This window comes from Euprymna scolopes, chromosome 9 (assembly GCF_053919585.1).
Source record: "Euprymna scolopes isolate OS-2025 chromosome 9, ASM5391958v1, whole genome shotgun sequence".
Classification (NCBI taxonomy): Eukaryota; Metazoa; Mollusca; class Cephalopoda; order Sepiida; family Sepiolidae; genus Euprymna; species Euprymna scolopes.
The window spans coordinates 84,846,729-84,860,145 of NC_136490.1; the positions used below are offsets into that span (position 1 = coordinate 84,846,729).

General features: G+C 42.6%; 1 protein-coding gene across 1 annotated transcript in view; it reads right to left on the reverse strand.

Annotated features, from left to right (window-relative positions):
* Window positions 1–514: 514 nt before the first annotated feature.
* The window catches only part of LOC145284742 (uncharacterized), a 33,941-nt gene continuing 21,038 nt past the window's right edge, over window positions 515–13,417 (reverse strand). Inside the window, exon 2 of the mRNA XM_080133688.1 lies at window positions 515–3,043. Within this exon, the coding sequence (XP_079989814.1) occupies window positions 639–2,996 (2,358 nt within the window). The 5' untranslated portion in view covers window positions 2,997–3,043 and the 3' untranslated portion in view covers window positions 515–638. The remainder of the gene's footprint in view (window positions 3,044–13,417) is intronic.

The window sequence follows — 13,417 nt, forward strand, 5'->3', positions numbered from 1 at the left end:
AGTACATAATATGTCCTGACGATCTTAACTTCCACAGCTTGTTCCTTAAATTCCACACAAAAAAGCTACAGAAAGCATACAAAATGCTATTGAATTGTAATGAAATTCTGTAAGTGATTATGCAACTAATTCTACAGATGTGGTGTACGTGTTGAGAATCTCTTTGAAAATATGATAATTGTTGTTGCATTAGACCTCTTCAAAATTGACCTTTTTCTTTAAACATATGGAAACTGCTATTATTCCCATTCTCCAAGGTCTAAATTAGCTAAATATACCAGTTATTGTGATCTTGGACCTTGGCTATGCCTGCCTCAAGAGCCATGTAATTTTATTGTTGACGTTTTTCAAAAACGCTGCAAAATATGGGATATTATGTCCTTATTTTCATTGTAGCTTTCCAGAGGTTGATGCTATAGCATTGAAAGTGGTACCAAATGAAAGCTAATAAAATTTTCTTGCATATGGTAGTAAGCACAATAAAAATAAAACATGAACACCTGTGTAAATTTTAACTAATTTTAATGCACAAACAGCTGGGACACCACAAAAAATCAGTTTGGTAGTATGATAGCACTGCACTGACACATATATTGCATAAGAAACTGTCAGATATGATGTTACTAATACATGTATTATCATTTGTTCAATGTGGCTTTTTTGAAACCGTCAAATTTTTTCCTGTGGTACTCCACAACTTGTAGTAAGCAGCTTCTTTGCTCTGGGTCACTTGTGATCTGAGTTGCAAAGTCACTCATTAGTTTCACACCTCTCTCAGCCACATCATTGGTCACTTTCACTGACCTCACAAACTTCTGTGCATTCCTGTAGCTGTCATTGTCTTCCCAGGTGTCAGCAGGAGTAGTGAGCCAGTCACATTTCACTCGAAGAGCATCAAACAGAAAGTGAGACTCTGGCCCTACCAAGTCTGTGAGAACTGTAGCTGCATTGATGACAGGAAACACTGGCTTGCCTTTCCTGTAACTCTCAGGTTTCTCTGTTTCTGGCAGCTTGACTGCGAGCTTCTCTTTTGCAGACTTGGTCATACTGGCATGTGAACTGAACAAGGTGAATGGCACTAGTTCCTGGGTCAGATACCAGCGGTGGTTGTTCATTTTCTTGAGAACAGAGGTTGCCAGTTCATAGTCATACTGCTTGTATTGCAGCATGTTCTTCATAAGCTGGAGGTCATGGATAGGTGTATCAGCTGCAGATGTGGTGGTCACCCAGTGGCTGGTGTAGAATAAGGCCAGGAACTTGTTCATCCTCTCCAGCTTGAAGATAGTGTCTGTGTTGTATTTTAGTTCCTTGGAAAACATGAGCATCTTCATGCAGTAAATGTTCCTGGCCATCCAGCAGGCTTGGTGAATGGCACCTGGCTGGGCCCAGTGGATACCTCGAGGAGGTTCCTCACCAAACAGGATCAGGCACAGCTCTGCCATCTCTCTGTAATCTGCCCTCGGACTTGCTTCCTCAAGGAAATTGCTTAAGACTGCAATTGTGTTTGTCTTCTGTTTCAAGTCTTGTTCAACTAGGCCCAGAACTCTTGGGCAGTCCTTAACCAACTTGTCCCACTTCTCTTTCACATTGCTGAACATTGGGTTGTCAGGACTCTTGACCTTGCTGAACACAGCCTCCCATACACTTCCAATTATTACCTCTGATATGTGATGGCGACAAGCGAAGTAGAATACCTTTTTGCCTAGTTTTTCTTCAATAAGCTTCGCTGCACCCTTGTTGATGCCACTGTTGCTTGCTGTGGTATCAAATACCAAGCCTACAATGTTGTCTGTGAGGCCCCATGCTTCTATCAGTTCCAATGTAGGATTACACTGTTGGATTCCTGTGGAACTTTCTATGAAGGGCACACCAAGCAGCTTCCCTTCTTCATACTGTGGAGCAACAGAGACGAGCACTGCAAGACTTTCCATTGGGTATCTTTCACCAAGAACATCCCGTAGAAGTTTTCCATCCCAGTGTAGTGTGCAGTAATCTGGCGGACTTTCCTTGAAGTTATTCATGTAACTTTGGCACAAGTTATGACGAGTGTTTATCCTATTTCGTCTTGTAGTAGAGGCTGATATAACAAAGTCATCAAGATCTGCGCATCCTGCCTTCAACACTGCAGACACCATGGCTGTAGTCTGGTTGTCAGAGAGTGACAACCGATCTGCAGTGCTACAAATCTCTTCACTGGTCATAACTGAGTGTGGCAAGTGTAAGGTTATCGTACTTGGTTTTGATGAACAGCTTGGTGTTGTCTCAGTGTATTCTGAACCCTCACTAGTACCAGAGCCTTGACTGTTCTCTGGGTCTTCATCACTTGAAATTTTCCCAACTTTTGCTGCTGCAGCAGTCACTGATGATAACGTTCTCTCTTCTCTTTCTTCTCGGAAGCTTTTCTCTCTAGACTTCTTCTCAAACACCTTATCATGACCTGACATGTGTGCCAGGCGAGTGGTCTGTTGGTCCAAGTAGAAATCAACGTCCTCTTCCTTGGTCTCCTTTGTGAGCAGCCTGTTGCTTCTTATCTCCTCCACAACATTCTTTGCTCCAATATCAAATAACTTGTCTAAGTCCTTCAGAAAGTTAGCTCGTTTCTCTTCATCTGGTTTGTTATTTCTTCCCTTGTTTTTAACAATTTTCCTGTACTTTTCATGGAGGATCATGAAACGGTTGACTGCATTTGGTCTAGTTAGTGTTTTAATCCTTGCCATATTCCAGAATGGCAAAACGACATCCACTGTATCATGGGCTAAAGACCTATTGTCACTGTTGGGATTATCATTCCTCAAATGCAGGAAATACTGGAACACCTGGCGATTAGTAGGAAGTTGAGAGCTCCTGATGCTGGAGCTGGGTTGGCCAATGAGATACACATCACTGAATGACCTTGTGGCAGGAGTTGCCACCTTTCTTCTCTTTTCAGTTGGTTCATCCCGTTCACTTGTATCGCTGACCACTTTCCCACAGCGTAGTTGTCTTCCAGATGCCATGTTGTCAGCAGTTCACAAGTCTTAACAAATCAGCTTTAACTTACAATCTGAAATGAAGAGATAAAAGATACTTAGTGATAATAAATTATATACATGCATTAAGAGTAACATTTTTGAGATAAAGTTATGTATTATATGATGACATCCTTTCCAAGCCTAAAAAATATATATGTTTGTGCATTAAAATTAATTAAAATTAACACAGGTGTAGTGAAGTAGAAAAAAAAAGAAATTAAAAAAAAAATATAAGACACAGCTGTTCCTTCCAAAAGGTCGAGCTCTTCAACGTCCAAAAATAATTCACCATCACAAAAAGAATTCGCCGTCACTTCTTCCAACCGTCGTTTCACTCTCTGCGCTCTTCCCTCTGCTTAAAAAAAAAAATACCGTTTATATGCTGCCCATTTCTCCACTTATGCAAGTTGACTATCAACCAGAGCCATCTAGTTTTCCATTTCTCCAAACAGCCAATTTGCAAAGGGGGACAACTCAAACCACACAGAGTCATCTAGTTTTCCATTTCTCCAAACAGCCAATTTGCAAAGGGGGACAACTCAAACCACACAGAGTCATCTAGTTTTCCATTTCTCCAAACAGCCAATTTGCAAAGGGGGACAACTCAAACCACATGCCCCTTGATCTACACGATCATCACATGTCAACCCATCACGTAGTCGCTCGACCAACATGGCGGCCGTCTCTCTCGCTGTGATCTCCGCGGAGCCTCTTCGTGAACGTCGCTACTTGGCTCGACGTCGCTGTCTTCCTCTGATGACACCACTACCGGCCGCACATCAAGGATGTGTCGAGGGATGCCGTCAATAGATACATTGTTCGGGGACTGGACACTTGTCACAATGCCCCTCCCCCAGCGTGTGGTACAGCGAGCATCAGGCGGTTTGATCCACACTTCCTCTCCCACTCCCACTCGCACAGTCGCTTGCTTCTCGCCTTCCTCCACGGGTACCTGTGCAGTTCGGGGATGCCGCCACTTGTACTTGAAGACTGCCCTCTGCGGCGCTGACTCCACTTTTTGCCCTGACTTTGGAGCCATATTATACCAGTAGACAGCTTCTGGCTGCGAAATCTGGCCCCTTTCAGCTATAGCCTTAATGGTCCTGTGATGCCGCTCCACAATTCCATTTCCACCTGGTCTATATGCAGCCCTGAAATAGTGCCGCACTCCCCACTTATCCAACACATTCTCCATGGCAGCTGAGCGAAAGGCAGTTCCATTGTCCATTAGCACTTCCGTCACTGGACCCCTCTCCAAAAACACCTCTTCCAAGACCTTTGCAATTTCACCTGCATTTTCCGCCTTGATTTCCCTCCAAATGGCTACTCTTTCTGGTCCACAGTTGACCATTGACAGATACGGCCTCTGTCGATAGTGCGTTACGTCTATCGCCAACCTGCTCCAGTTCTCTGCCACCTAAACCTCACCAGCTTCGTGTCTACTCGGCGCAGGATCAATTGATTGACACCGGCTGCATCTCTCAACCACTGTCCTAACGGCCTCCTTTGTGATTCTGGGGTCCACCTTCCTGGCCAAGAACAAGGTTCTATCCACTCCAAAATGGTGCATGTCATGCAAATCCTTCAGAGTGTCTTCATTCAAACAACATATTGCAACAGCCGCCTCATTCGGCGCCTTTAGCCAGGTCTTCCGCACCCTCGTCATCACATCTGCTCTGTTCTTCGCTGAAGGAACGATAGTGACCCTAAGTTGAAGATCAAATTCCCTAATCAGCTCCCTTAACATCATCAATCGATGCTTTACTAGCATCTTGGCAGCGCCTTTCGTCTTCACCCTCCTTTCTCCTGTAGCTTCAGACTGGATCCAAGAGAACACAGTGGCTGAGTCGGTCCTCACCTCAACATTCTGTAGCCCCCATTTCAAGGCTAAGTTGATGCCCTTCATAACCGCATCCAGTTCCGCCACATTTATGTGAGCCACATCGTCCTTCTTCCGCAACCAAGCAGCATCTTCTGCAGTAACACCACCTATCTCCAAGGTGACCCCCACTGCTATACAGCTTGCATCACACCACACAACACCTTCTGCACTGTTGGGTACATGCCAAACACCTCTCACTGGATCCTCCCTCTTTACCTCTTCAATAATCTCTCTCATAATGTCCACAGTCTCTTTATCAACTCCATCATCCCACTTCGCTCCACTAGCTCGCCTTTTGATATAGCTACTTGCAGTCCGTAGCCATCCTGCAATAAGGTAATGGCCCACCAGTCTTCCGCATATTGAGAAGAGTTCTCGCCTGCTCAATTTTTCCAACACCTCCGGGATCTCATTTCCCCTCCGGAACACTAACCGTCCTATCCGTTCCTTTCTTAGTTGGAGCCCTAACACCGCTCCTCCCTCCAACGATTCCGGGCGTTTTGCAATTAGCCCAAAGCTGTTGAGGTGTTTTACTATGTCCTCCGCAGTTGTTACCATCTCATCCACCAAAATATCATCAGTGTAGGAACTGGTGGCTCTTCTGACTGCGTCCTCCTTGCTTAGCACCGTTTTGAGGATTGCTGCCATGATTTTTGGTGCAGAATTCAGGCCAAAACCCAACCTAGTCAGGCAGTACGTTCGGCCCTTATATCTGACCAGCTGGTATTTCCAGAATTCCTGTGAAATGTGGATCTGCAGGTATGCAGATTTTAACTCCACAACCGTTGCAGCCTTCTGAATCTGCCTCCACTCTCGCATGGTCTCTCCACACACGTCCATCATATCACCTCCCGTGTGACACGCAACATGTACGTTCAGCTCCCTGAAGTCCAGTACTGGCCGAACTTTTTGTTTTGTGGGCTGAACAACCGCCATTAACGGCAGCACACCTACCTTCTCCGTCCATGGTCTTAAAATCCCCTCTGAGATCCATCGGTCCACCTCCTTCTCGAATTGTGCCTCCTCGCAACGTATGCTCGTAGCATTCCACTCTGTTGTTCAGTATGGGAGGTTTTCCCTTCCATGCCCACTTGACTGTCCATTTCTCACCATCAAAGTGCGCAGAGAAATCTTGGTCCTCTATCGTGCAACTTTTGTCTAACCCGGCCGTTCCTGTGACACCTTTTTTGAATTGCACACCTGCAGCCCCTTGATGTCCTCCAAATCTCATGGAGTTCCTATATACCGTAACGCCCCCTAGTCGAGCAATTGCGTCCATTCCTAGCACCACATCGACACCCGTGACAATTTTGTTAATAAAAATCGCCTGGATTGTTAGTGACATCCCACGAGCCATCAACTGAACGATACTTGTGCCATTGCACTTCACCTCTCTGCCATCAACTGCCGTAATGCTGCTGGTACCATTGCATGTGTCAACCATGTCTTTGGTGACAATTGTTGACGTACAGCCTGTGTTGACAAGGGCTGTTGCACTTCGTCCATTTAGGGTCACCTCTACTTGTGGTGACATACCCTGAAGCGCCTTCATCGAATAAGTGGGGTAGCCACCGGCGCAGTGGCTTCCCCCTGTTCATTTCCCTGGCTGACTTCCCCACAGCGATAACACGTGACTTCTGGCTTTGGCTCCCTGCACTCCCTCGCCATATAGGGGCCTTTGCATCACCATCAAGATACAGCGGTATCAAGCTGGCTACATCCGCGATGTCCCGCAACTTAGCGACAAGTTTAACCTTGGTCAGCCAGGTTATAACATCTCCCTCTCCAGAGAACGTCTTAAGCATTTCACTGCTGATCCTCTTTGCTTCCATAGTTCCCGCCGAAATAGCTTGTAGTGAAGTAGAAAAAAAAAAAGAAATTTAAAAAAAATATATAAGACACAGCTGTTCCTTCCAAAAGGTCGAGCTCTTCAACGTCCAAAAATAATTCACTGTCACAAAAAGAATTCGCCGTCACTTCTTCCAACCATCGTTTCACTCTCTGCGCTCTTCCCCCTGCTTAAAAAAAGTACCGTTTATATGCTGCCCATTTCTCCACTTATGCAAGTTGACTATCAACCAGAGCCATCTAGTTTTCCATTTCTCCAAACAGCCAATTTGCAAAGGGGGACAACTCAAACCACACAGAGCCATCTAGTTTTCCATTTCTCCAAACAGCCAATTTGCAAAGGGGGACAACTCAAACCACATGTTCATGTGTTTACTATCATATGCAAGAAAATTTTATTAGCTTTCATTTGGTACCACTTTCAATGCTATAGCATCAACCTCTGGAAAGCTACAATGAAAATAAGGACATAATATCCCATATTTTGCAGCGTTTTTGAAAAACGTCCACAGTAAAATTATATGGCTCTTGAAGCAGGCATAGCCAAGGTCCAAGATCATAATAACTGGTATATTTAGCTAATTTAGACCTTGGAGAATGGGAATAATATCAGTTTCCATATGTTTGAAGAAAAAGGTCAATTTTGAAGAGGTCTATTGTTGCATTCATTGCCATATGGTGCATTCTATTTTTGAAAACATAAGCGTCCGTTGATTCTCGTCACCAGTTGTTATGTCTGGTAATAGACATTGTTATCAGTTTAATAACAACTCAAACCTGATCAAAAGACGAAGTTAAGAGGTTTATTTAACAACTTAAAAATTAAATGGTAGGAACAGCTGAGTGTGTTATTATTAAAGTCTATAATGTGAGTCAATTTTGTCATTGGCCAACTTTTTTACCGTTCTTTACTCTCTTATTCAGCGTAAAGGAAATGATCTATTAATTATTATTATTATTATTATTATTATTATTATTATTATTGGCTCACATGGAGCTTTCACATAGGTCATCATAGGTCTGATTGAAAACCTGTGGTGTTCCCTAGAAGCTGAGTGATAACAAGTCTTCTCAGACGTCCAGCACTCTCCACCTCCTTCGATAGCATTTGCAAATAGATTTGCGTTCTTGCAACAGCCTTTTACCATTGATTTTTGCAGGCAGTGGCCATTCGTCTGTGCTGGAATTTGAGTGGGACTAAGCCTCCTAAAGGTCCCAGTTCTCTTGTCCAGCAGAGGTCTGGTCAGCGCTCTCTCCTCTGTATTTCCCTCCTCCTTGATCCTTCTCGGCTATTTGGTTTCACACATTTTTAGAAGGGCATGATGGGGCAATGGGAGAGGATGCATGATAGGGATGTAGAACTTGTTGATATGCAGCTTCAGTGTTCTTCATTCCCTGTAAAGCTTCGTTTTGCCTCCACAGCAGTTTTTCTGGTTCATGCAGGTGTTTCATATGTATTATTCTCTGCATTCAAGGGTTTTCCTTGATATTTCAGCCGTTTTCATTATGGTTAGTCGTTGTATTTTTGCAGCCATTCCTCTGATTCAAATTTCTGCCATTCTTTTTTCAAAGTTTTTCGGGATTGTTCCTAGTTCTCCTACTATTATAGGTATTATTTTGATTTTCTTCATCATCCAAATCCCTTTTAACTCTCTGGCTAGCTCTGTGTATTTGCTCCATTTCACCTTTTCTTTCATGCTCACCCTGTGGTCAGCTCGGACAGCAAAGTGACAGGATTTTTCTTTCTTGTTAATTATTATGGCATCTGGTCTTCTTGCTTGGATGGGTTTGCCTGTCTGTATGTCCATGTCCCATAGAATTTTGTGGTTCTCATTTTCGAGTACTGTTGAGGGTTTATGCTTGACCATTTGTCTGTATGTTCAAAATGCAATCGTTTGAACAATTCCCAGTGCACTGCCCTCCCCACTTGGTCGTGCCTGTTTTTGTATTCCTTTTGGGCCAGTTTGCTGCATTCACTTACTATATGGTTTATCATTTTGTTTCTTTGTCTACAAAGTCTGCATTTGTTGTTTTCTTGTATTTTATCGATCTTTGCTTTGATATGGTTGGTTCTTATCGAGTTATCTTGTGCTGCAGTTATTAGAGATTCAGTTTCTCGGTTTATATGTCATTTTCGCATCCCTGTCCAGGTGTTTTCGTTATTCTCATCTTTTGTCATTCTTATGAATCTTCCGTGGAGTTGTTTCGCTTCCCATTTTTCTTTTCTCGTTTTGTCATTTGTCTGTTTTCTGTTTTGTTGTTTTTTTCAGTGTCTCTCGCTGCCATAATTATCCTTTCAGTATTTTGCATTATGTATTAGTTCTTTTTTCGTGTCATTCACACAGTCTTCTATGCAGACCAGACCTATCCCGCTGTCTTTCCTTTTCACGTAGAGTCTGTCAATATTGTCCTTTGGGTGTAGTGCATCATGAGTTTCCTGGTCTTCTGGTCGAGCTGTCTCAGTTCTTCTTTTGTCCCCCCCTATAAACGGTCCAGAGTATTTTACTAGTGATACTGCCCATGTATTTATACCTTTTATTAGGTTTCTGCTATATAATTTCGTTTCTAGGAGTTTTCTTGTTCTTCTGAGGTATTCCTTACCAATTCTCTCCATTTGTCGGGTAGTTCCATGCCTTCTGTCGTTTCTAGTTTTCCCTTTCTTATAACTAGTAGTGTGCAATTTTCCATTCCAAATGCCATTTGGATATCTTGGCTAAAGATCCTGGTAGTGTTAATTAGTGTCTCTAGCTCCTTTTCGGTCCTCATCAGGTGGTTCATTTTTTTCTCTCTATTGGAGAACTTGTATCCGGCTTGGCACTTTCTCAGAATACTGTTCAAGGGCATCATGGCTATGATGAACAGTAATGGTGATAGTGAGTCTCCTTGGAAGATGCCTCTTTGTATGTTAATTTCTGTTATGTGTTGTCCATCAGCTGTCGATTCCAGTCTCCATGTTTTCATTGCATTTTCTATTACATTGGTGATCTCGCTTGGTATTTTATACATTTTTAGGCATTCTATTATCCATGCTTGGGGGATCCTGTCGTACGCTTTCTTGTAGTCGATCCATGCCATGGCTAAATTCTTTCTCCTTCTTTTTCCCTCATTCAGGATCTTTTGATACATGTATAGCAGATCATGTGTTTCTCTTTTTCCTTTTTGGCATCCTTCCTGTTCCTCGGGGATGAGTCCATGATTATTCAAGGAGTGGTAGATTTTGTGGTGTCAGTATCTTCCACATAGTTGGTAAGCACGTGATCAGCCTATAGTTGCTGGGAACAGTTCTTTTTTTTTTTTTACATAGGCGTCATCACTTATCAAGGCCGATAGGCCACTCAAGGATAAGGGTTAAAGGGTGTAGAGTAGTCAAAAGGACAATATAGTAATCGATAATAATGGAAGTTCGGTAAATTTGTTAACTTAAGTGGAACGGCTTATCAGAAACTTGTTCACGTTGGACTTGAAGACAATCATATTATAGACAGCTGGAAAGCAGGAAAACGGAAGACAATTCCACAGGCGTGCAGTTCTAAGAAAGAAGCTTTGATCATGGAATCTATGTTTAGGTTTAGGCACAGATAAAGAGTGGGGAAAATTATTGATAATGTTTTCAGCTAGTCTAGTGTTTCTTGTGAAAGTTTGGCGAGGGGGGACCATAGATTGAAGCTCAGTCGAACATTTTCCATGAAAATAACGATAAAGCAGAGACAAACTCGCAACATCTCTTCTGTGAGATAGAGGTTGCAGGGAAGAGAAAAGGACATCTCCCACCAGGCCACGAAGTCTATTTTGAACCCTATCAAGGCAGGACAAGTCTTTTCTAGCAGCTCCTGCCCAGATGTGGCAACAGTATTCCATCCTTGGACGTATCTGGCTCTTATATAGATAGACAATTGCATCAGCAGTGAGATATCTACTGGATCGATAGAAGGATCCGACCATTTTTCCAGCAACCTTGGCAACAGATTTGATGTACGTATTCCATTTAAGATCAGGATTAAAGGTCAAACCCAGAAGCCTGTCAAAACTTGAGGCCTCCCCAAGACGAGAGCCATTCATTTTAATTGATGCCAGATGGGGATCAGAACGTTGATGTAAAGATAGAAGCTTGGTTTTAGATGCATTAAAACCAACCAGCCACTCCTTTCCCCATTGCACAACGTGATCAAGATCAGAGGAGAGAGAATCGGAGAGAACTTGGTCGTTTACTGTCTTAGATGTGCTACCATAGATGGTAGTGTCGTCAGCAAAAATGTCTACGAATGATGTAAGGATGTGATTTGGAAGATCATTAATGTAGATCAGGAAAAGAGTTGGGCCTAGGATGGACCCCTGACGGACTCCAGCATATATACTGTGAGCTTCTGATTTTTGCCCATCAACTACTACTCTTATGAACCTATCAGAGAGAAATGATTTAATAATTGAGAAGACATTTCCAGCTATACCATAGCTGGAGATCTTGTGAAGTAAACCTTTATGCCATACCCTATCAAAGGCCTTTGATATGTCAAGAGCAATTGCCCTAGAAAGGTTGCCTCTGTCGAGAGATTCGCTAATCCTATGAGATATAACTGTAAGCACATCTGCTGTAGATCTAGCAGAACGGAAACCATATTGTGTGTCACTAAGAAGGTTATTTTTGCTGAGATAGTTGATTACTTCTCTATTTAACACAGATTCCAGCAACTTACTCATGACGCACAGGAGACTTATTGGCCTGTACTGAAAGGGGGATGAACGATCACCTGAATTCTTAAATACAGGGCATACTGATGAGATTTTCCAGGGTGATGGGAAGCAGTTTTGTAAGTATGGGTGCTAGTTCTGATTGAAGATTTTTGAGTACTATAATTGGAATACCGTCAGGGCCGGTTGCTTTACTGGAATCAAGATTTTTGATTAGCTTAGCAACATCACATACAGATATTTGTATATCACATAGTGTGTTTTCTGATACAGGAGGAAATATTGGGGGTTGGCGGCCTTGGTCGCAAAGGGTAGAATTAGCTGCAAAGTTCTTGGCAAAGAGTTTGGCTTTGTCTGATGCTGACGAGATTAACTCAGGTCCATTGATGATAGTTGGGATAGAGCACCCGCTTCTGTTCAGGATTCTGTTTGCAATTTGCCAAAACTGGTGAGAACCAAGCCGCTGCTCAGCTACTTTGGACTTGACGGACTGAGCATACAACTCTCTTGCGTTCTTTATTACTTTCTTACAATGGTTGCTGGCAGTCCTGAAAGCGGCTTTAGTTTCCATACATCTATTACGTTGGAAGCAGTGGAAAAAGTGATTTCTGTGTGCAATAGCAGCAGCACATTCTGGAGAAAACCATGGCTGGCTGTTAGGTTTTTGCTGGAACTTTTTCGAGGGTATGAAATTGTCTATACCTACAATTAACCATTCTGTCAGGTCTGATACTATAGACGACACATCCTTTTTAAACATGGAACGCAGAGGAAGATCCGATATAAATGTACGGAAACTATCCTAGTCAGCCATAGTGTATTGATATACTGTACAATGGAGAGGTACGTCTGAGGACTTATTACATTTCATTTTTATCTTGATTGATACAACTGAGTGGTCGGAAGATCCAAGAGGAGACAGAACGGAAACTGAACATAGTTCAGTGCAAGTTGTGAGAAAAAGGTCTAGGAGACTTGCATACTGGCCGTCATTGTCGGGCACACGGGTGGGTTCGTGAACAATCTGAGTGAGGTCATAAGCAATGGAAAAATCATGACAGAATCTCCCCTCATTATCGGTCTTGTTTGAGTGGGTCAACCATTCCACATTGTGAACATTGAAGTCTCCACATACGTGAATGTAGCTGAAGGATATGCTGATAGAACTTTCTCTGTATCCTTCTGTAGTAGTGTAGTTCTACCTTTTGTCATCCAGTCTGGCGCGCTTGCTTCCTGTATACATCTTCTCAGGTTTTGGGCTAGCCTTTCATGTAAGGTTGTGAATTTTTGAACCAGTATGCATGTATCCCATCGTGACCTTGTTCTCTCCAGTTTGCCATTTTTCCTATGTATTTCTTTAGGATTTCCTTGCTGATTTCATTCACTGTTCCTTCTTCTATTTGTTGTAACTCTTCCTTCATGTGTTTCAGCCATTCTGCATTTCTATTGTGATCTCGTCGTTCTTTCCATATTTTACTCCAGTAGAGTTTTGTTTCTGTCGGATTTGGTTGTTCTGTTTTTGATTTTCCTCCGTTCACATTTTGATAGAATTGGCTTTCATTAGTTTCTAACGTTCTGTTTTGTTTGCATTGTTCAGATTTATATCTATATCGTCTTAATCTCGCTTCTTTTGCTTTTATTTTTTGGTCCAATTCTTCATGTTTCTTGTTTAGCCTCTCCCTGCCAGTCACATTTCCAATATTCCATCTTCTCCACATTGCTTTCTTCCTGTTGATCATTTTGGTTTCTTTTTTATGTTTATGTATTTGAATTTCTAGTCTCATTTCCCATCCAGGTTTTGTCCGTCCACTTGTCCCCGGTTGTTTTTCTGATTTGAAATTCATACTTACCATTTTGGCGCCTGCGTAAATTAAGTTGTTTAAGTTTGTGATTCTATCTGTTGGGATGTGTGGGAGGAGCTTGTTAACCTTCTCTGTTTCTGTTTTTAATTTCTTCTGCTCTTGGTTCTTTAACGATGAGAGCTTTG